The 24,000-nt window shown below is 39.5% G+C and overlaps 2 protein-coding genes across 5 annotated transcripts in view; one reads left to right on the forward strand and one right to left on the reverse strand.

The window, feature by feature from the left end:
* marchf1 (G patch domain-containing protein 8) overlaps positions 1–19,824 on the forward strand; it is a 30,570-nt gene extending 10,746 nt beyond the window's left edge. The window contains exons 1-8 of one of the 4 annotated variants that reach the window (XM_008399521.2): positions 3,256–3,368; positions 4,915–4,965; positions 7,234–7,289; positions 9,398–10,213; positions 11,033–11,213; positions 12,609–12,753; positions 17,280–17,324; positions 17,420–19,824. In XM_008399521.2, coding sequence (XP_008397743.1) covers positions 3,336–3,368; positions 4,915–4,965; positions 7,234–7,289; positions 9,398–10,213; positions 11,033–11,213; positions 12,609–12,753; positions 17,280–17,324; positions 17,420–17,739 — 1,647 coding nt within the window. In that variant the 5' untranslated portion in view covers positions 3,256–3,335 and the 3' untranslated portion in view covers positions 17,740–19,824. Of the gene's footprint in view, positions 1–3,255; positions 3,369–3,687; positions 3,819–4,914; positions 4,966–7,233; positions 7,290–9,397; positions 10,214–11,032; positions 11,214–12,608; positions 12,754–17,279; positions 17,325–17,419 lie in introns of those variants that run through there. The other 3 variants (XM_008399604.2, XM_008399352.2, XM_008399440.2) reach the window with 3 other exon arrangements.
* Positions 19,227–23,011, reverse strand: tma16 (translation machinery associated 16 homolog). Its single transcript, XM_008399758.1, has 7 exons — positions 22,910–23,011; positions 22,713–22,816; positions 22,592–22,629; positions 22,396–22,480; positions 21,836–21,984; positions 21,693–21,735; positions 19,227–20,128 (listed from the first exon to the last, which is right to left on the reverse strand). Exons 1-7 carry the CDS (start codon positions 22,985–22,987, stop codon positions 19,945–19,947), a joined length of 681 nt encoding a protein of 226 aa, XP_008397980.1. The 5' UTR covers positions 22,988–23,011; the 3' UTR covers positions 19,227–19,944.
* Positions 23,012–24,000: the final 989 nt, after the last annotated feature.

Below are 24,000 nucleotides of genomic sequence, written 5' to 3' on the forward strand. Positions count from 1 at the left end.
GTGTGTGTGTGTGTGTGTGTGTGTGTGTGTGTGTGTGTGTGTGTGTGTGTGTGTGTGTTTTTTTCAGTATCATTAATTATGTGTGTGCAGTTAGGTTTGTGTGACTTTCCCAAAACCATCACATTTCGCTTAGATTTATTGCTGAGGGGGTTCCTGTTTCCTGTTTGGTCACACCACCCACTGGGATTAACACTACTCTCAGTAAATGTACAACAGTTCTAAAATAGTAATAATAATAATACTAATAATTAATAACTGGCCATTTCATAAATGCCAGATCTAAAATTGTTTAGATCTGGCATCTAAACAAATTTAAACCAAGCTGGTGCTTGTTTAGATGTCAGTAAAAACCTTTTCTGTTATTTATTTATTTTTTTACAAACAGGTATTATCTCAAACTATGTTTTAATAAAGAATCCGTATGTAGTGCAGAATAATTGTCCGATTAGGTGCAGATTATGAAACAAAACCCCGTGAAGCAGATCTTTCTCATAGCACTCAGAGGCCACTCTGGTTTCATGCTGTTGTAAACCTTTCTAGACTTTTCTTGCGGATGATAATTCTGACTAATGAGCAAGCATATTAATACTTTTGTGTCCAAAATATATCAGAGCTGCAAAACAGAAAAAACATATTACATTTTGAAAAGGAAACTTGCAACACATTGCAACACTAATCTGTTACAGCGAGTGAGTTTCTCTTGTTTTTACTTCGTCAAAGTTCCTCTCAGTATTTGATCGCGGCTTTTCTTCCGGATGGGAAGACCAGTTTTGATCCAATTTGTAACTGATTAAATACAAATGATTTATAATTGGTATTATATATGTAGGTAAAACTTGTGATATGTATTACTTTATTAGTGGGTTGGTTGTGCAGAAGGAAACAGAAGCCAGTCTTCTGTCAGTAAACCACAGCAACAAGTCATACTTTCGTCTTTGAAAGCGTTGAAAATTTCCACCAATGTGGAACCGAACTGAAAATCACAGTTAGAACAAAGGTCTCAGGAGTCGCGGTTGAGTGGAGAAACAGGTTAATTTTTCTTCTGACTCATCAGGACAAAGTGACCTCTAACTGATGAACCAATAGAGGTGCACACCTCTTACACATGGATGTGTCGGTTGACGGCAACGCTCGCTCTCACTCCTAACAGGACGGCTGGTTCAAAGGCGGCTGGCTATCAGAAAGTCCCTTGATCAGCTTAGAACATGTGTCCTGTTTGTTTCAGTGATTTTCGCTGATTGATATACGTTGCCGTAGCCACCCATAGGAAACTTTCAAAACACCAATTTGCTATTAGTTTTTTCTCTGATTTAATCCATCAAAGTTCATGAATTGTAGGTAAATTTGTTCTAGAAAAGCTCTTACACAAAAAACTGCAACTTTTATTCTGTCATTTTTAAAGCAATATGGGTTTTTTTCTACTAAAGATATATATTTTTTCTGCCACAAAAGGCTCAACAATAATGTTTTTAATCATGTCGTCATTATCTTGTTGGTTTTCATTCTGTAGAAAAACCTCAAGTTGTTGTGAATTTTTCCATCAGTTTGGTTTTTTAAAAAAAAGGTGTTGATCTGATTAGCTCTGTTTCTAGAGTGGTCGATAACATGCTATCAGTTATGAATATAATTTCAGATGTGTATGTGTATTAGAGCTATAAAGTCAGCGGAAATGCCCCTGAAATCACACAAACCTCAGCAGATCTACCTGCTGAGGTTCTGACCTGGGTCAGAAAAATGTCAACTTTGGGAAATGACCACAAATCGTTTCTACCGCTAGCGCTATGCTAATGTGCTTGTTTCTGACCCAGGTCAGAACGGTCAGGTAAAGTTTGAATTTTTTCTGGGGGTGCTGTGGTGGTGCAGGGACAAACCATGACCATATCATGTATTGAGGCCTTAGTCCTCATGCCAGTGGTCGCAGGTTTGATTCCTGGTCAAGCAACATTTGCCGCATGTCTTCCCCCTCTCCCATTGCCCTCTTTGCTGTTTAACTTCTTACAAATAACGGCCACTAGAGCCAACAAAACCTTTAAAGAAAAGTTTACATTTTTCCAAAGCCAACATGACAGACAGCCCTGTGTGGGATGTAATATGGTAATATGTGGGGCGATCACCTGTTTACTTCCTGCCTGTGGTTTGTTTCTGAGTAGATGTGACTCATTCCCTGAACTGTGTTCTGACTAAGTACTCAGAAGCCCACAGTTGTTTTGGAAACACTACATCCCCCCTGAATGCAGGTCATGCAATTCTTCATGGGCTTTTGTCAATCACACTTCAGATTTACTGCAGCACTTAACTTTTATTAGATTCTTTTTTTTTTTTTTTTACGTAAGTAACGATCACTTCGTCATGACAGTATGAGACAGATCATCTGTGAAAACATCTGTGTCCTCCACCTCCACCCTGTGCTGTTATTGCTGTCTGATAAAATGGCCATGAAACAATCAGAGCCAGGAGGAGGGACTTGGTGCTGTCAATCACACTTGTGTACTGCTAAATGTGTTAATGGCAGAGAAACAGCTCTCCGTTACAGGACAACCGTTTCTGTCACTGGTGGCTATGCTAAATAGCTTGAGCATTCATGGTAGACTGCTGAGGGGGAGAAGTTGTATCGTAGCAGGGACCAAGGAGAATGGAGGCATGATTGACTCCAATCTGGGGCGACTGTGGCTCTATGGATAGAGTAGTTGTCTTGTGATTGGAAGGTTGTAGGTTCAATTCCAGCTTCCTGATGTGCCTCTGGGCAAGGCACTTAAGGCACTGTGTATCAGTGTATAAATGTGAGTGTGAATGTGCACACTGCAGTAAGTACTGCAGTACTTAAAACCACCTAATCATTTTGAAGTGGTCAAAATGATTGGAAAAGTGCTATATAAGTTCAGTCCATTTCAGTAAATGAAAGACCCGCCTCTGGGCTCTGGTTGGTTGCTTCTAGTTGACAGTGGGAGTGCTGTGAAGAGGTAGAGGTCCTCTTTTTTCAGATTATCTATGACATGGTGATTAATATGTAAACACATATAGTTATTTACTGCAGATTTAAATGTTTCACATCATTAACTCAAATTTTATTTCAGACAAAAATGACCTGAACAAATCCAGAAAGTGTTTTCCAATGATGTCACTGATTAACTAGACTCTAAACCTCACTTCATTATGCCCTCTCTGATTGGCTGTTCAAAATAGCCAATCAGAGAGGGCAAAGTTTTCGACACAAACTTTGTGATTTCTGTTCAGCTAATCTGCTCTTGGAGTTATGATGACAAAATAGCGGTAGCTAACGTTTCTTTAGACTTATATTTTTTATACATTTATTTTGCTGTTATTGGAAATGGAAAATGATTTTTCAAACTTCTCTCCTTTGGCCTCAGGTGAGTAGGGTGGATTATGTTTTTGAACCCATTAAAAGCCAGAACATGGATATGTTTAAAAACCAAACAACTAACAGAGGGTGTCCTGACTTTCCTCCGTGGCTAAGTGCTATAAATATTTTCTACTGATCCAGCACGGAGCAGACCCAGTCTGTCAAAGTAATTGCCTAAATCCTGAACCGTTAACTCCTGCAGCGAAGAGCTGAGGTTGATCAGGCGATGGTGTAGTTCAAGGTCTGAGCGATCGCTGTTCTGGGTAAACTTCCTTAAGTTGGCTTTAAATAGCAACGCCCTGATGAACAGCGTGGTGCCCCTGGAGCTGGACAAACGGCTAATAGGATTCGTGGCTTTAGCGCGGATCACGGTGAAATTGTGAGGACATGTGACCTCTGACGTTGGACTTTAAAACTGTGAATACAGCAGGATCAGGCAGCACCGCAGAAACAGGAGGTGCGAAAAGGCGGTCGGATTGAACATTAGTTTGTTTTTTATCCACTTTGGGAGAAATTTTTTGGGAGTAATTACTGTAAGAGGATCTTGTTTGCTGGGTCATGCTAATGGTTCACACATTTTGATTTCATGCTTCTAATCAAACTGGTGTTCAAGGTTAAAGTTTGTTTTGGTGATAAAATCAGGTGGAGTTTCGTCTTCTGGTTTGCAATTAATATGCTTACAGGCATGAAGCCCAGAGCGGATGACTCCGCATATTTTTTTCTGATGACGAGTTATCCTTCAAATGCCTGGCACAACGGCAGACGGATGAAATTACATTTAACACACACACCATTCATCTTTTGCTCATTGGGGTGTGTGTGTGTGTGTGTTTGTTTTTCCAAGCCAAAGCGTTTTTCAGACACTTTGCGCTGTCTGAAAAATTCCAACGGTTTCTGAAAGGGGAGACCTGGCGCTTTCCAGCAAATATTGGGTTATTACGGTAATTTGACTCCCGCCGTTGCAGTTAGCATGTTTTCTTTAGTTTAATTCGATGAAACAATCTTTTTAATAGACTGTTTTAGATTGTAGACGGTAAATTGAAAAGTTCCTGTTGTTGTGGAGAAATGGGCAAATATATTTACTCACAGGACATTAAAAGAACTTCGTACAGTATATATATATATATATCTCCAGGTGAAGATTTGGAACTTAGGCCTGGTTAATTCACTATCTCAAGAAAACTAAAACAGGAAAAACAACCCGTTATATCTAGAAAACCGTCGGAAAATTAACAGATCTTGAGACAATGGGAAGTTTGCTCGTTGTATAGAGAAAAACCATCTGGAAATTAACTTATCTGGAAAAAAAAAACATTTGGGAAATCAACTCGTTATTTTAAAAAATGGGTAATTAACATAAGCCACGGGGGAAAAAAGTCTTTCCCGGCTTCCGTAGAAAACATCACTTATTCTCTGGATAGTTTAGAATTGATGGTAATTGTTTCCATTCTGGAACCGTATGAGTCAAGCTCCGTCTGGGCCAGCAACATTATGAGAAACAATATTGTTTTATGTTTCCTAGTGACTCAGAGTTACCTTTGCCTTCTTTGCAGGGAAGGAAAGCTCCTGGGCGCTCTGGCAGTCGGTCCAGCAACATTTCCAAGGTAATAAATGTGCAAATAATAAAACCTTATCAGCTAAAGACGTCATAATGTCTACTAGTGATGGGCAAATGAAGCCTCATGAAGCAATGAAGCTTTCCAGCCCTTTGCTTTGCAAAAAGATTCATTACTCGATGCTTCATTCATTGCTCACTAGTGACATCTGCTGGTGAAACTGTAACAGCCTTGTCACTCAGTTGGATCATACTTTCAAAAATTACTAAATGCAATATTGTCACAAAGTTTTCATCAAACTAATATTTATTAACAGGAGAATCAATGAAACCATATGTAATTGCCATATGTTTTAATTATTAAAATTATTTGGAGCAAATCTAATCCTGGTTTATGTTGAACGTCAGTGGATGTGTTGGGTTTTCTTTTATGTCATAGACGGATTTGACAATAAAGACATTTGATGTTTTAGTGTCTTCGGAGTCCAGTGCCTGTTGGGATGTTCACTTTTTCTTGGATTTCTAATTGACTCTGATCCCTTATATTTGGCTACATGTTGAATTTTAGTTCTGCAACAGGATTAAATCAGTTTCTGCTGTGAAAGACTGATATATCTTTGCCAATCAGACTACAAATAATAGTGGAACTTTGCAGAAGGTGAGAAATTGGGAGGTGGAGGGTTAATTATTGTCATCTAAAAATAATTTTATTGTGAGGATAATCTCAAAGTATTCCCAGATGTCAGAGATTTTCCTCTTGCTGGCTCCATTTCAGACGACAATCATTTAAGTTTATTTGTGTAGCACATTTCAGCAACAATGCAGTTCAAAGAGATTTACATCATAAAATCACAAAAATATAGCTTTAAAAAAACATAATCTATAATTGATAAAAGCAGTAACAAACATTACATTTTGATGAGTACCATCATCAATACACATCAAATATGTTGGTCAATGTTCATTTTTTTGGCCACTGAAGATAAATATGCTCCTGATGCTCGACCAAATGGACAACAACCCATGATGCAGCACGGCTCATAGCGCTTTTATTTTGGAAACCGACACGCAAAATGAAGCAGTCACGTGACCCAGGCAATGCGAGGCCTAGTTTGTTGCCAGTCACGTGGTTTTCAGCAAGATGACACAAGCCTAGAAGCGGGGCTTCATTGGACACGCCCCCTTTTTACTCGGTACACGCTTCGAAGCCTGGATTCAGATGGTCCATCACTAATGTCTACCTGCCTGTGTCAAGGCACCATCTGACGTCGGCTAATATTCCAGCAGACTATGCTGAATGGCTCTCTAAGGAAACACTTTGTGTTCTTTAATAATTAATTTTTTATATCAAATTCGAAAGAAGCTACTAACATCTCTGTGACACAATGTCACAAATCCAAAGGTGTTATATAAAATATAAAACAGCTGAAGAACACCGAGTCGCCTCCTCCATCCTTTTGTAATTTTCTTCCAGTGAGTCAGACTCTGCTAGTCTTTTAAAATGGCAACAGTGAGTCTTTCAGGTTTAGATCTAATTATTCCTGTTATTTAGAGACATTTTTATCTGCTGGAAAGAGGTTTTAGGTTGTAACATTTTCTGCTGCCTAAGACAAAAAGCATCTTGTCATGATGTGGTACAAAATGAGTGAAAAAACAGTCACATGTTAAATACAAGCACAGACTGAGCAAGTCTTAAATTATAGTTCATTCACACAGGCTCAAGTATGCACACAGGCCACATACGTAAACAATCCCGTAGTCATAAGAGGTCGATGCACTGCGACCTCAGGCATGTTGTTGCCAACAGCAACACCCTGGCTATACATGTTACCCCTCTTCCTGTCAGAATCGGTACCGGCCCTTTAAACTGACTGGATTCCTGGACTGGACCTGGATTTTTAAGCACAGCTCACAAATTTATGATAAGTTAAGATTGGAGTCATTTCAGAAGTTCACTGTTTGCCAGCTTTTATCTGTGTTTTCATTTAATTTAGTCTTAACTTTTTTTATGACATCATTCCCTTTTTTTGAAACCCTCTCTGTGTCAAAGAACCAGACCCTCAGCATGATGCTACCACCACCATGCTTAACAAGTGACAATGTTGAGCATGCTTAAGGGTTGGGTCTGTACCTGGAAACCAGCCAGTTTGGATAAGTGTTATGAAAAGAGTGGTAGTAAAGTCATGAAATAATCATAAATATAATATTTTTGGTGCATTGATAATATGAATTTAGAATGATAATACCTGACAGACTGTTGTTGGAGAAGAAAATAAGCATAAAATAAATTCTTTATTTTTATTCTTATTCCTTTCAGGTCAGCAACACAGCTTCAAGAGCATCAACAACCCCGTCTGCTCAGGACATCTGCAGGTAAGACGGACGGCTCTCTGGTTGGTGCTACTGCAGAGGAAGGAAGGGCTCTGCATCTGAAAATGCACAAATAAACGCAGTTATTATTTAATATGGAGTCGGGATCGGTATGGAATGAGGAAAAGGAAAACAAGAGCTTGTTGTGGTGATAGTTTGTGGTGCTTTTGGGGGAAACAGGAAATGTGTGTGTGCTTGAACCTTTATGTCCCATCCTCTTCTCACTTCATAATGATTCACTATCCATATCAGAGATTCTCCTTCTGGGTTTTAGCGTGTAAGTTCTACTGCTGTTGGATACGTGTAGCGAAGGAACAATATGCATCCCGCCCAGGAACAGCTCAGGATATTAGCATTTGTTATCAAAAAGTGAATATGGAAAGACTGTGACAACATGTCATCAGCTATCAGAACAGAAGACAAACATTTCTGCAGGAACATCAGGTTTTATTTGCAACAATCTTTTTTTTTTTTACATTTTCTTTGAAGAATGGTGGTGGATGGAATAAATAAAGATGTCTTTTTTTTCTTTTTTTTACATAAAACTGAATTTTTCTCGTTCAGTGGTTTGGTTTGTATTGCCATACCTACAATAAAGTTTTGTTGCATAAAGTTTTCTCCCCAAATCAACATTTTCAGATGCTTATTTATCCATGATGCTCATTTTTTCTGCTTGAACCCAGAAATAAATGAATTGGTTATACTTTTGATGTTATAAGTGAATAGTACAACTTTTTCTTTTTGTCTGACTTGCACTTGTTATATCTACAGTTTTTTTTTTTTTTTTTTTTTTTGCAGCGCTATTAAAATCTTTTAGCATTTCCTTTCCATTCGATATATTTTTGCTGGATTTCATGTGACAGACCAACACAAAGCGGTGTAAGGATGTGAAACGGCAGGAAAAATAGGTTTTGCAAAAAAACAGTGAAAGCTGAAAAATGTGACTTGCATTCAGTTGCATAAAATTCAGCAATCACATAGGACATCCGTGTGTGTTTGATTTCACCTCAGTATAAATCTGAACATTAGTTGGACAACCAGCCTCAAACTGAGAACTCAAGGCTCCAACAGAGCATTTGGCTCAACACAACGTCATCAAAGTAATCCATGGTGGTGGCGGCATCATGCTGTGGGGATGCTTTTCTTCAAGATGTACATAGAATCTGTTCAGTGCACTGCAGATCTTACCAAGTATTTTGATCTGGGTTCTGGTGCAAAGATCATAGTTTTGTCTTAATACACTTAAATTAAGACAAAACTAACGTACAAGTAAATTTTCAGCAAGAAATAGGAGCTTGTTTTAAGTCAGTAATTCCCTAATATTTTCAAAAAGGACAAGTTTTTCACCACTGGCAGATTTGTTTAACTTATAACAAGACATTTTCCCCATATAATAAGTGAAATAATCTGCCTGTGGAACTAGTGTTTTAATCGCTATTAAGAAATTATTGACTTAAAACAAAGTCATATTTTGCTGAAAAGTTACTTGCAAGTTAGTTTTGTCTTTATTTTGTTCTTTTCTCATCAGATAGTTATTTGTAATAACCCTCTATTTTGCTTCCTCTTGCTTCCTCTTTTGCTTTGTCACATAAAATCCCAGTGAAATGAATTGAGGTTTGTGGCTGTAATTTGATAAATGAGAAAAAATTAAAGGGGCAACAAGTTTCTGACGCACTGTAGGGCAGCAACGATCCGAACATGCAGGAGGAGAGGCTGCTAATATTTTCATTCTAATTATTCACAAGAAATATGGTTTCCTCTGTTTTGATTTAAGGCAGAAATTCAACAGATGCACATCAGTCAATCAAGTGTATTTGTTTAGCACATTTCAGCAACAAGGCAGTTCAAAGTGCCTTACATCATAAAAACATCATACAGTAACCACTTGAAATCAGTAAAAAAAAAAACATTTTATCGAGTGCCAACATCAAAATCATTCATTTCCCCAAAATCTGCTGAATATTTTATTTCTTGTTTCCTTCAGTGCTCTTTGCCATGCTTTTTTTTTCTTTTTTGCACATTCAATTCATAACTTTCCCCCCCATTTCTGTTCCATCTGCTATTTTCATGTTTGTTCATGTCCATCTTCATCTGTGTGTTTGTGTGCTTAGCTCTGGCCAGCCGACCCGCTTAGATGATATTTCTGAGTCCCGCAAACCCAGCAAGCACAAACCCAATCCCTCTGCCATGACGGTCACCAGCACAGCCCTGAGCTCGTCGGCCCAGGCCCAGAAGAAGAAGAGACGGCACCGCCGTAAGAGGAGCAGCTGCTCTACCTTCGACTGCGTGGACCTGAGCGGCAAACAGGAGCAGAGTGACCGCAGCCTCAGCTCCGACCGCAGTGAGCTGGGCGAGAAGCGGGAGCGCACCGTCAGAAACCGCAAGGAGCTTCCTCCCCGCCTCAGGCGCTCCGGCGCGCCGCAGTCCGAGTCCTCCACCGAAGACGAGGCTTGGCGGGAAGCCCGCAGCTGGAGCAAAGAGAAAGCCCGACGAGCGCGGCGCCGCAGCGTCAGCAGCCGGGAGAGGGACGCCGCAGGCGGCCGCAGAGCGGGGCAGGACAAGGGGGAGGCCATGGAGCTGCAGTCAGTGAACTCGGACGAAGAGAAGGAGAACCAGCCCCTGGTGGAGGACAGCGGTGGTCTCAAGAAGCGACACAGCACCAGGGGCTCGGCGAAGAGCCCCGTCTCCCAGAATCGAAGGTCCCAAAGCAGAGAGGGGGAGAAGAAGAGCTGCCGGTCCCGGAGCTCCAGAGACAGCTCCTCGCTGGCAGAGGACGGCGAGCAACTGATCACCAAGCGATACCAGGAGAGGGGGTCAGGAGACGGGGACATGTCGGTGCCAATCCCCCAGAACCACTGCGGGGCCGGGGAGGGTCACGGGGGCGCAGCCGGACCCGGTTCAGACGACTCTGAGCTGGAGGTCTGCAGGTTAGTGTGTGAACAGGAAGAGACTTAGAGGCAGACCGACACACCGACGGCTGTACAAAAACACTGAACAGCTGCTTGTTAAAAGTATTCACTCCCCCCCAACATCATTCACCTTCATTCCTGATGTTCTCATAAAACTGCTTTATTTTATGTAACAAAGTAACAGTGGCTCTGGAGGAGCTGCAGAGCTCCACAGCTCAAAACCTACAGACATTTATTCAAACTGTGCTCATATTCATCTACACATCTGAGATTTATTGGAAAAAAAAAAAACTAGGCTGCACATCTCCCTGAACATACCCTAGCCCCAGTGAAACAAGGTGGTGGCAGCATCATGCTGATGGTGATGGAAGGAGCTGAGTATAGGGCAGGTCTGGACAAAATGAACCACAAAAGACTTGATGCTGGGTCAGATGTTCAACCTCAGGCTGGACAATCAGGGAGAGCTAGAGCACCATGGATTCAGATGACGCTTTGATACGCTAGAATGTCCTAGTCAAAGTTCAAAGCTGTGAAAGCTGCCTTTTAAAAGATACCCTCCATAAAGAACAACCGGCTGGTGGACATTTTTCTTTTTATTGGTTAAAAATGTTAAAGCATGCTTCATTTGCCTTTTATTTCATATTTTTTGTTGGTCTGTCAAAAAAAAAAAGAAATGCATTATTCATCAAACACTTCATCAATCTGTTGTAAGTTGACAAAATGTGAAGCAGTTCAGGGACATGAACACTTTTGAAGGGCCTTGTGGATCCCTTTCATGATGTGTGTGTGTGTGTGTGTGTGTGTGCGTGTGTGTGTGTAATGTGTGTTTCTGCGTAGGATCTGCCACTGTGAGGGAGATGAGGACTGTCCGCTGATCACGCCCTGCCGCTGCACCGGCAGCCTGAGCTTCGTTCACCAGGGCTGCCTCAACCAGTGGATCAAGTCGTCCGACACACGATGCTGTGAGCTCTGCAAGTTCGACTTCATCATGGAAACCAAGCTCAAACCTCTGAGCAAGGTGAGCTCAAACACACTCACCGAGCCTCCTGGGAACTCTGCTCTGACCACTGAATACCCAAACACTGAGCTTAAGTAAAAGTACAGATAAATGGACAAAAATGTGCTTTTTACTTGAGTAAAAGTAAGTGAGTTCATGCTGTTAAAAATACCTGAAGTATTGAAAGTAGTGGTACTTGTTATATGTATTTCCTGCACTGCAAACACAAAAATCCTACCAAGTATTTTTGGTCTAGTTCTAGTTTCTAGTGCAAATATCTGAGTACATTTGAAAGAAAATGAAACTAACTTCTAAGTAACTTTTCAGCAAGATTTAAGAGCTTGTTCTAAGTCAGTAATTCCTTAATATTGATGAAAAGGTTCAGGTTCCTTTGGCAGATTATTTTACTTATAACATAAGAAAAATCTTGTGCTATAAGTGAAATAATCTGCTAATAGAACAGATCATTTCTCACCAATGTTAAAGAATTATGGACTTAAAACAAGCTCCTATGTCTTTCTGAAAAATTACTTGTAAGTTAGTTTTGTCTTATTCTAAGTGTATTGAGCTATTTACTCTAGAAACTACACCAAAAATACTTAATATTTTGTTTTTGTAGTGTAATGCAACCGTTTTAAATCATTAAGAGTGCCTGCTGTATGTATTTTTCCTTTAATACATCAAGAGTGTTGTTGCATTTTAACGAACAATGAATATTTTCATTGTGTTTAATCTTCGTTATATAATTCACACTTGGATTTGTGATTCTGTGCATCATAATTTCAGGGACGACCTGCAGAGTTAAATGCCATTACGCTAAATAAGAAAGAAGAATGATTATATCTGAATGTTTTTATTTAAAACAAAGGAAACCGATGTGGTTCAAGTAAAACTTGTTTTAATCATTTCTACTGACACTTCTCCTCCAGTTTGTTGTCAATTCACAGAAATACAGTATGTTATAGCAGACAATATTTAAATTTCTTGATACCAATTTCAAAACTTGGACTGGGAAGTTGTTTTTGTTTTTTGGTTTATTTATTGTTGTTTTTTTTTTTTTGAATCGGCTAACTTGAATAAATCACTTTTTACTTTAAAACTAATAAACAATTAAAAAACACTCAATATGGTCCCATCTACAATATGTTTTGCGTTACATTACAAATAATGTAACGCAGTACAATATAGTGGAAGAGAAAGTACTGATATTTAATGTAAAATGTAATGGAGGAAAAGTCACGATGAAACCTGCATACAGATACACAAACAATGTACATAAGTACAGTAATGAAGTATTTGTATTTCACTCCATCACATCACTGATCTAATATTTTAGTTCTAAGTGGAACCTCTCTCACTGTGTCTCTGTCTGTGTCTCTGTCTGTGTCTCTGTCTGTTTGTCTGTCTGTGTTCCAGTGGGAGAAGCTGCACATGACGAAGAGCGAGAGGAGGAAGATCTTCTGTTCGGTTTTGTTTCACTTCATAGCTATAGTGTGTATGTTGTGGTCTGTCTACATTCTGGTCAAGAGAACCACGGACGAGATCCGACTGGGGAAGAACGGTCAGTACGCTCCCATCAGCCTGAAACACAAACCCTCAGCAGGACCCTGTGCTGTTTCCCTCACATTCCTCATTTTAAAAAAATACAAAAATAATAGATGAATAACACTACAAATATTTGGAGTCGTTTCTTTATAGTTGTCTTGGAACCACCCAGATATCAAACGCCTCCGAGATTCAAGGGATGAACTCTTGAACTGTCGGCATTCTTGGCAAAGAGAAAGTTTAGTTAAGAACTTTGTCATCAGCAGTCTAAAAGCAAATAAATCAGTTTCCTTTTCTGGAGTTTAATTTTTGAGAAATAGTAAAGATTACACAACTTGACATTCTGAAGGTCGTCCTTAAGCATCAACCAGGCAAAGTTTTAGCTCATGAAATGTGTCGTACAGATCAAATGCAGGATAATTCATCTCTCAGCTCGTTTATCAGCTGTTTATTTATTAAATACATGAAAGATTCAGGTTGTCTACTTTTTTTCACTCTTGTCTATTTTCTTAATTTTCCATTGATACTGAACTAAAACTCAGTGAAAAGGCAGCCAAACTTCAAACTGATTAGGAGAAAGTTTGGTGCCTTAGAAGCAAAATATAAAGAAAAGACGCAATTCTTCTCTGAGTCGCTCATGTGGAGATGTTCTGACCCAGATTTATTTATTTTTTGTTAGTTTCTGATCTAATTTAAACATGCAGCTGTGAAAATGTGATATGGCTCAAAAACTGTTTTTAGAGCAAAAATACTTTTTTAAAAATCAAAAAATAAATTTTTATCTTGAAATTGCCGTGTTTCCATTAACAAGTTAATTTTCAGGACTGCATTATGATGCATTATGTCCTCCCTCCCAGCTCTAAAATATCTAAATCTGTCCACTGACAATTTGCCCCTAAAAACTCTCAGTCGTAAGACTGAGAGTCTAAAAAGTCTCAGTCTTTTTAAACTGACTTTTAAAAAGTCTAGATCAAATTAAATAAAATTTTATTTGTATAGCATATTTCAGCAGCAAGGCATTTAGATATTGGCTGATCTAGCTAACCTAAATAATGTATCTATCAATATACTCCAAACATGTTTATATGCATTTTGACATTGAAGTGCAATTATTTATCTTAAACTTCGAAATTAAAATGAGGTAAAAATATGACTAAGTGTCTTTGAGTACTTAGAAAAGCGCTATACAAATGAAATATATTGATTTCATGACCTTTAACCTTCATTTATGCCAATCATAGTTTTAGGTCGATTTATTTAAATGCTGACAAGAGAGTGCCGTTGTTTTCGCAGCTGTGTGTGTGGATTAACGTCCTTCTTAATATTTACTTTTCTGCTTCTGTTCTTCATATTTATTTACGTACAGTTTAAAGTCAGTTTAGGTTGGGGGAACTTTTGGATAACTTACTGTCGTCATGAGGAAACATCACAGGGCACCTTCAATCTTTTCACCTGTCTGACTTTAAAGATGTTGTTCATGAGTCATTGCTCTTTTTTTTCTAATTTAGTAAAAATTGTGATTGTGGTGATTAGTTTGTAGTGCCAGTAAAGTTTGGACACATCTATCCATTCTTTAACTATATAAAAGCAGTTTTTTACTGGTACTGAGAAACTCCTGTGGTGGTGGTCCTTTGAAACATTATTCTGTACAACCTGGACAAAAGTGTAAAAACTGAGAATTTTCTAGGATGCATCAAGAGTTTAGAAGAGATTTCCTCAAGGCAGATTGTGTCTCTCACAAGGTCAGGTGTCAATTCTGTCTATTTTCTGAATAGTTAAAGAAGAAACCTCCTGTGTGTTTCAAACTCAATTAAATCATTTTTTTCCAGGCCTGAAATTTTTAAAAAATAACTTTTTAAGCGTGCTTAACCCTGAAAAGCAGCTGACATTTTGTTGTTTAATCAAAATGAGACCCTTCTTACAGCCAAACACAGAAAGATGTATAGAATAATTAGATATTAGAATAACGGTTACATTTTGAAAATGAAATTGCATTAACTGAGCTCATTTCAATCCTGTTGATTTACTTAAAGGTTTGTGAGAAAGTTGAAATTGAATAATAATTTTGGAAAAATATATTGTTTGAAAATCCAAATGAAGGGAAACTGCAAGAGATGGAGAATTGCTGTTCTGTTGAAAAAATAAACTCAAAAGTCAAGATTCAGACTTTCGTGATAATCAGAAAGGCAACAGAAAGCTTTTAACTTCCTCACTGACTAAAATTAACCACAAACACTCCCAACCACCTGACTGCGAGAACGCAGCAGCTTTCAAACTGGTTGGGGTGTTAGATTTCTCCTCCTGTCTGTGGAAGGAAAAGTTGAGGACGAGAGGATGGTTTCACTTATGTCAAGGGTGTAGGAGTTTTCCACTAATGTGGTCAAACCTGTAACCAGTTTTTAAAAGTCAATAACAGCTGCAAGTCATCGCAAGGTGCTGCTTGAGTCCGTCAATGAGGACGTTCAGGATGTGTGGGGGTTAAAGCACAAACATGTCGGCACTCATTCAGCTTCTAGATGTTTCCGTATGACTCTAGTGGTTTTGGACTTTGTTGTTTAATCATTCCTGGAGGAGAAAGAGCAGCACAAACCAGCTGGCTAGCTTCACTAGCTTCTTTCTCATTACAAATATGCACAAAACTTTGTCTATCTTCCGCTGATGTCGAAAAGACACAATTGTGGTGTTCCCATTAAATAGGAAACGCAATTAAAGTCACACGCGAATAGGTTTGCTCACACAATAAGTCATTTAAAACATGCTGTGTCATCATCCTCATACTTCCTGTCATCTTCTTCGTGGTTTTCACCAGTGGCAACATCCAGTTTTTAATCATTTAACTCGTGTGATACAAATAAAGTGTCTATTGCAGTTTTTCTAGATAAACTGATTTCAATATAGCTGAAAACCACCTCATGAAAACCTTTGACGAAAAACAAGTTTTTTTCGAAATCAGTGTGTTTCCCTTGAGCAAATGTATTTTCAAAATCTCAAACTGTGCAATTAAATGATCAATGAAAAAGCAGCTACTGTTGCCAGCGATACGGTTGTTCCAGCCATTTCTATTTAATGGTTTTCACATATTCTTCCTGCCGGGGTACACTGATTAGTTTTATTAAGTACAGCGGTTTGAACTGATTATCTTGGAAGAATCTGAGGAAAATTCTATTTTTTATGTCTTCCTCGAATTCCTTTGATGTTCTCCTTTTACAAGAATATTGGTCAATCTAACAAGTGCTGTCGAATTAATCATTTTATGCACAAAATACTAGTTGCACTCAATCTTGATTATCAGCCAGACATTATTACGCCAAGACCTTGTCAGATGTTGTTAGAGAACTTTTAGCACCATCTGTTAAAAGATTTGGGTAGCTGTTTTTGATCATTTGTAGATTAGAGAAAACGTTTGATAAAGTTACACCTCCGCAAATATCTGTTCAGAAGGAGTTGAGGACTGATGTTGGTCTAAGATCTTTCGACCAATTAGGCTCCAAACGGGTTAAAACATTCGGAACTGTGAACACAGAAATGTTCACAGTTCAGTCCTTTCTAGAAATATTGCGCAGCACCATCTGGTATTTGTTAAAAGGAACTGCAACTGTTTCACAGGATCGGAGCAGATGAAGTCCTGCTGAATTCAACTGAAATGAATTCAGCAGGCAGGGAGTGTCGTTTAGTTTTATTTTGAGAAACGAAGAACAGTTTGTGGAAACGTTAACAAAAAGGTTAAGTTTTAGATCCTCTCTATCGCAGCCTTTTCTGAATTTGGCTATCCTGTACCAGGTTGATGAAAGTAACACCACAGAAGTTCAGTCTGTTTGACTCCATCTTGTTTTTCACATTGAAAGCAAAAACAAGACTCCCAGTACTTTGTTGTGTTGAAGTGTTGTGTGCTGTCGTCATATTTTAGATGCATAAAACATAGATGCAGTGTATTAAACAGAGCTTATCTATTTAAAAATGACTTTAAAGCTACAGTATGTAACTTTTATAAAGAAACAAATGGTAAAACTATCACTATGTCACAGTATAATATGAGACAAGATATAATTTGTGAAAAAATGTAGCTTCTCCACCTTCTCCCTGAGCTGCTACTGCTAACTAAAAGAATGCAGCATTTCCAACCAAAAACAACCAATCAGAGCTAAGGGGAGGGTCTTATCACAGTCAGTCACCTCATGAACCTGCCGCTAAATCGGTGGCCATGCTAACTAGCCTTAGCATTCACAATGGGCTCTGCTGGTGGGGAGAAGCTATATGGCAGCAGACGGAGAGACGGAGATTGAGCAGCATGCATGTAGGCTTGATTGGCAGCAATAAGACCTACTTCTGGGCTCTGATTAGTTGTTTCAAGTTGGCACTGGGAGAAAGCTGAGGAACTTGATTTTATGTATGTCTCACACCATACTGTCACAACATATTGACAGTTTCAACAAATATGTAAAAATAATACATATGCATATATATTTTTATGAAAGTTGCATACTGCAGCTTTCAATCATAGCTTCAGACAAACAGAGAAATTACTCCCGCTCTTGATTGCAGACGAGTTACGGAGATTTTCTCTTCTCAAGTACTATTCAGCTCAGGGTAAGCAGCTCTGCGTACACACACTCCCCCCGTTCTCCAGCGCTCCCCTTGCAGCCCGGCTGACTGTGGACTGGGGGGATTTTCTGTCTCCTCAGGTGTACTGGAGTGGCCCTTCTGGACCAAGCTGATAGTAGTGGCCATCGGCTTCACGGGCGGCCTCATCTTCATGTACATCCAGTGCAAAGTCTACCTGCAGCTGTGGCGCCGCCTCAAGGCCTTCAACCGCATCATCACGGTGCAGAACTGCCCGGAGAAGAACCTGCACCACCCTCCTCAGGCCCGGCCCGGCGCCCTGTCCAACGGGAAGCATGAAGCTGTGGAGGTTCCCGTCGCTCCGGCTCTGGCTCCGGCTCAGGACATGGACTCGGACTTGTCCGTGGAGGCTGCAGTGGCGCCGGACCCAAACCCCGTCTGACCGCTCCTGCTGCGTGCCGGACCACGCTCTGCTCTGTTCAGAGAGGCAGGAGAGAGAGCAAGGCGTGATTCAAGACTCAGGTGGTACATTCTACTCAGCTGCAGAGATAACTGGTCTTTGAGATGCAGCAGATGAGTCTAAGTACTGATCCCGTCCAGGACAGCTGGCATGATGTGGAGGGACAAAACGCAAGAGGTCGGTAAGAAAAGAGAGACAATAAGAAGGGGACTGAAGAGGAAAGACGTGGTCTAATGGCTTGCTGATGCCATGTTATAGTATGCACTTTCTAAACCTGCACTGATAGAAATGATGTAGTTGAAAACTCCTGAGGATGGGTTCAACCAGAGTGCTTCAAATACATCTAGCAAACTGAAATCTGAGTTCAAATATAAAGCTTCACACATCCCACATATACCGGACAATATATAACACCATAAACACATGATCAATATCAATGGATAATGCAGCTGTTAGAAAATTCAATATTGAGAATATTCACTGAACTGCACAGCATTCTGGAAGATGTAGGCAAAGGTTTAGCCGCTCAAGGCTAGCAAAGCAAAGTTGCTGGCATCAGGTGGCCAGGCAACAACCAGGTCCTTGTTCTACATCGTTTGCTTCGTACAGAGACTCTAGATTCTCAGCTGTTGAGAAACAATTGCTTCCTGGAGGCATGGACTCAGGTGAAGTTTTAAATTGAAAATTGTCTTCACTGTAAACAATCGTCCTCCACTGCAAAGAGAGAAGTGCCGAGCTAAACAAGATGGCTGTTAATGGTAATTCAATATTTGGAAGAGAGACCAAAACACACTGTGATCGACTTCGTTCACTTCCAACGCTGCCATTGGTAAAACAGTGCAGAAAATCAGCGTCATCGTTGTGGACTCCTCCTTGTTTCTGATTGGCCTGGTGGAAAATCTACTGGAGGAAATTCAGCGTTGGGAGAAAGCCCAGACTGAAGGCTAGTGGCGTCAACTGATTCACTCACTCATTGGTTACCTAGCAACAACCTGTTCAGTAACTTGAGCAGCAGCAGTGTCAGTTTTTGCCACAGTGCCCAATAAATTCTTAAAAATAAAAAACAGCATGGAGAGAAAACTGGATAAAACAGGAACGGTCACGCCACCAGTTTGGCAGGATTTTAGATATATAAAACAAAAAAGTAATCAGTAATTATCAATAGACTGATATGAAACACTTATATGTCGAAATATCCAGCAGACAATGACGTACATTAGTTGAAATCCTCTCAGCCTGCACTATTAGAAACCTCTAAACGTCACATTTACACGATCAGACCCACTAACTGGTTTTGTCTACATTGCAGAAGTATTCATGCCCCTAAAAATCCCTTCTGCCAAACTGCCCCAGGGTAGCAGTGGCTACAAGCTAGCTCCCCACCATCAGTGTGTGAAGAGCTGTGGAGATGTAGAAAATCAGGACTTTTGCAGATATTTAACATTCTGTCATTACAGCAACAAAATTCCTTCAATTTAACAGAATTTTATTTGATATACAAATACAAAATAAAGTTCTGGATGAGTTTTGATTCATCCTCCCTTTTATCTGACACTACTAAATAAAACCCAGAGCTCCACAGAGCAGTTCATATGAGACTCTGTCCACTGGGCGACTTCAAACACTCTGGGACAATCAGGTCTTCAGACACCAAAGACTTGTAATTATTAAAGCATTTAGTCTTAATTCCAGTGTGGATCTAAATATGTGACCTTTGAAAATGTATTAGGACAGTTTTGTCGTTGTTTGTTTGTGGTTCTTACTCTGCAGGTCAGTGATTTCAATGTCAATGATTAGAGGTTTTACAGTTGCCATCTGTTGGTGTTTTTTCGTTAGACTGCAGCCGTGTCTGTCTAAACCTTAAAAAGGGATGAATGTTTAATTTTCTCAAATTTTCTACAGATGTGATTTCCAGTGTCACAGGTTACAGTTCAGGGGTCAGAGCGTATTTATGTCTTCAATCCACAGTCCGTTCATAGGTCTGATTGGAGACGCTGTGGGTTACATGCAAAACCTTTTCTTTTTTTTTGTCTGTGCAATAAACGATGAATGTAGAACATAAAAAAAGCTGCTGCTGTTATTGAATCATCAAACGGAAAAGGTTTGGGTGGCTGAATCTGAAGATCTAGCACCATCTTGTGGACAGTCGTGGCAGAGCAGCGTGATCCAGTCAGACTGAGGTGAGTGTTAGTGATACTCGGGCATCTCCATGTTGTCATCCAGTGCCTCCTCTTCATCTTCATCATCATCATCATCATCATCATGCTGCACCTCCTCTTTTTCCTCCATCTCAGTCTTTGTGTCCAAAACTTTGCTTGAAACTTTTCGCATTTTTATGTTTGGAAGTTTCTTCAGATCTCCAGTCCAATCTCTGAAGAAAATAAAAATAAAAAAATTCTATACCTGAGAAACATGTTATAAAAAAATCTCTGTATTTTCAACATGTTTTGTACTTTATTTTTTTTAAAGCATGCCGTTACTAGGAACAAAGGTTGTGAATTTTATCAGATTATATGGATTAAGCAAAATTACACATTAAGCCTTGAATATATACACTTAGGGCTGGACAATAAACCAATATATATTTCAATAGACAAATTATCAATATAAATAGATAATACATTAGGTAGAATAGTCAGTATATAGAATATTCACTGAACTCCAAGTGTTTTTTTTCCCCCGTTTTATTTATTGTTTATGGTTTTATTTTGAACATTTAAAATATCCAGTTCCAGTGCTAAGTGCTCTTTACAAAATTAAAGTTTATTGGTCTTCGAGAAGGTAAACAATTATACCTTTATCAATACGTCACTCGAATTTGGTCTCAAAACAGTGCCATCGTTAATTGCAAGAATTATTGAGGCGATTTATCGTCCAGTAAAATTTATCATCGTGACAGGTTGAAATTCAAAATGTCATATCTCCAAATATTCATCTGGTCACCAGCTGCATTTCCATTACAAATGTGCGCAAAGCTTTGTCAATATCCCACTAATGTCGAAAAAAAAATCGCAATTATGGTGTTTCCATTGAACAAACATAATTAAAATGACATGTGGATACATTTCTTTACGTGATGAGTCATTATAAATCGTGCCACGCCATCATCCTCCAACTACTTCCTGTCGTCTTCTTCAGTGTTAACGCCAGTGGCAACATCTGATTGTTGATCATGTGACACAAAAAAAGTGTTTCCACTACAGTTTTGCGAGAAACAAATTTCAATACAGCCCCCCAAAAAAAGAAACCCACCTCCTAGCACCAAAGCTTCAGTGACAAACATCTTTTCAAAATTGCCGTATCCGTATTTCTATTACGCAAATTTATTTTCGAAATGTCAAATTGTGCAATTAAATGGTCGATGAAAATGCAGCTATTGAGGCCAAAAGGTTGATATTTTCCTCATCTGACTGTAAAACTTCTCACCAGCAGACATTTGGCTTGCCGATGTGAACAGTTGCAGCTTGAATGTATTTATTTAGCAGGAGTTATTTGTTTTTTGGGTGACACCCTCTGATATTAAGCTTGTTTCATTGTGGACAGTTTGTGGTAGCTCAGGTTGTACCTGATCAATGTCCTCTTTTGTGATGGTACGAGTTTGGGTCAGATGGGTTGAGTCTAGGACAGTGTTTCTCAACCCTGGTTCTCACCGCCCCCCTTCCTGCATGTTTTAGGTGTTTCCCTTCGGCCACACACCTGACTTGTATCTCTGGGTGATTAACAGGCTTCTGCAGTACTCGATGGTCATGCAATCATTTGAATCGGCTGTTCTGCAATAGAGGCACAACAAAACATGCAGAGCAGGGGGGTGGTGAGGACCAGGGTTGAGAAACACTGGTCTAGGACATGACTGCGTGTTTCATTATGATCCCCCAAATCAAAACTGGACTTGGAATGGATCAGTTAGGTCTAATTAGTGTGTCTCAAAATCTGACCTGAATGATTTCAGATGCTTGGTGTTGATGATGTCTGGGATCTCTGAAAAACAAACAAACAAAATAAAAACAACAGGGAAAGATGGAATCTGACTGGAAATATCAATGTGCACAGCTGCTTTGTGTTTCCGGCAGTGACTCACCCAACCCAGTGCCCTCAAACTGCGCCCGCTCTCGCTCTACGCTCTGTTTGATGGCCGCTTCTCTGGCGCCGTGGAGACGACCCTGACGACCCTTGATCCCGTTCACCAACTCGATCTGCTCGAGCTCCGAGTCGAATCTGTGGAGGTACCTGAACATTCCAGACAAACAATCAGTCCTAATAATAACAGCTGAGGGACAAGAGGAAAGCAGAACTGATGAACTCAGGCAGTGCTGGTAACGTTGGTTCTGCTGCTCTGATTTAAGCTCAACATTCAGAGATCATAGAAATCCTTCGAACTTGGACACATTTAAATCATGGAAGGTTCTCCAAAGTCTTGAACTAATTATCCAGATATATCAGTTATAAATGGTTGGACAAGAAATCAATAACTATCTCGCAATAGACACACAATATCTGTTAATAACCATCTACAATTAAGTCTTTGAAGAATTTGGAATGAATGAGTTACAACAACATTTAATTTCCCTTTGGGATCAATTAAGTGTTTCTGAATTGAATTAAACGTCTGGGAAGAGCCAGCAGAAACGGGTCTGGTACCTTTCAACAACCTCACAGGCCTCTCTTTTGGTGTAGTTCGTCTTGTTTGGATCCAGTTGACTCTGAAACCACAGCAGCTTCTCACCTGTGATTTATAACAAGCAGAACCATGAGCTTACAAGCCTCTAACTTCATAACAACAATGATTATTACTATTACCAGTTATTTTTTATTATAAATAGAACCACAAACTCGCCTATGTTGCTCAGGCGTGTTGCTTTTTCACTCTTCATCCTGTAACATTAAAGAATCGACAATTAGCCTAAAGCGGTCCAAACAGCCGGGAGCAGCGCTGGTTCTGGTTCTCATGGACTGACCTCTCCTTCCGCTTCAGGCGGACCTCCTCCCGGTTCAGGTAAGCAGCTTTCCTGCTGAACGGATGGACGACTTTGTCTGCAGCTTTGCTCTTCTGGGCCTTCGGCTGAGGAACACAGAAACAACCAAACCAAACATCAGTTCTCCGTCTTTCTAACCGCGGCTGCTGTCAACACACGGCAGACTCATGCTGCCTTACCATCTTGCTCTCAAGAGTATGCGCGTGGAGCTTGTGCTTGTGTTGACAACTGAACAGGAAACGGAAATGGTCCTTCATTGAAATACGTCCCGGAAGAAAATCCGCTTGCTGTGATTTTGTTCTTGAGTTCCGGATCACTTGGTTCAACTAAACTTAAAGAACCGTATCTTTCGACTACGAAAAACTCTTAACACAGCAGCACAGCCACAATACAAACCTGGTCATCTTCTTAAAAACACATTTTGTTAATTAAACACTAACTCAAAAATAACAGTTTCAGTTTTACAGCAGAGTGGACATGCTGTATAATTCACTGAGTACAAAGCGTTTATTCATTGATTCATTATTTTAGGAATTTGGTATATAATCTCTTTCCTGTATTTAGTAGGAGATGTAGTAGATAAATTGTAAATGGATGACAGAGATAAAAAATAACCATGAAAATAATTCAATTTAATTCAGTTCAGCACGATCATACAGACATTCCAGTTGAATTGTCAAACAGTGCATCAAGTTTGATTTACTATTTAAATTAGCTAAAATGTTTCTATTTAGGGAAGCCGAACTGTTTGCATTAGAAGAGCGCATAGCGACAGCTGTGAGGAAAATCTTTAACAAGAAGAAACCTCCAGCAGAACCAGGACCTGGCACTGAATGAGCAGCCATCTGCCAACACCGACTGCGGGTTGAGAAGATGAGCAGAAACACAAATAAGAAACGGATGAACCAGGTATGTTTTCTATGTTAATGAAAAGTGAAAGTTAATAGCAAGAGAGGGAAAACATTTAGTACTTGGCAACATTATAGTATCATCCCACAAAGTTGTGAGGAAGGCTGGTGCTTCTTTTCAGTAAGTCATTAGACAAAAATGATGGAGATGGAGAGGTTCTTTGTCATTTGTTGGGATTAAATTATTTTTCAATGAGCAATTAAGACCATTTTCAATGGATTTGAACATGAATGTTTTGCTTTCATCTTAAAATGTATAGAAAGTGGAACATCAAAAATATCCAGAAAGTTTTTACTCAAAAGTGGGCATGGCCTACTAACCTTGGTTAAATAGTTAAAATGTTTTCTGTTGGTATAAAAAT

This window comes from Poecilia reticulata, linkage group LG1 (genome assembly GCF_000633615.1).
Source record: "Poecilia reticulata strain Guanapo linkage group LG1, Guppy_female_1.0+MT, whole genome shotgun sequence".
Classification (NCBI taxonomy): Eukaryota; Metazoa; Chordata; class Actinopteri; order Cyprinodontiformes; family Poeciliidae; genus Poecilia; species Poecilia reticulata.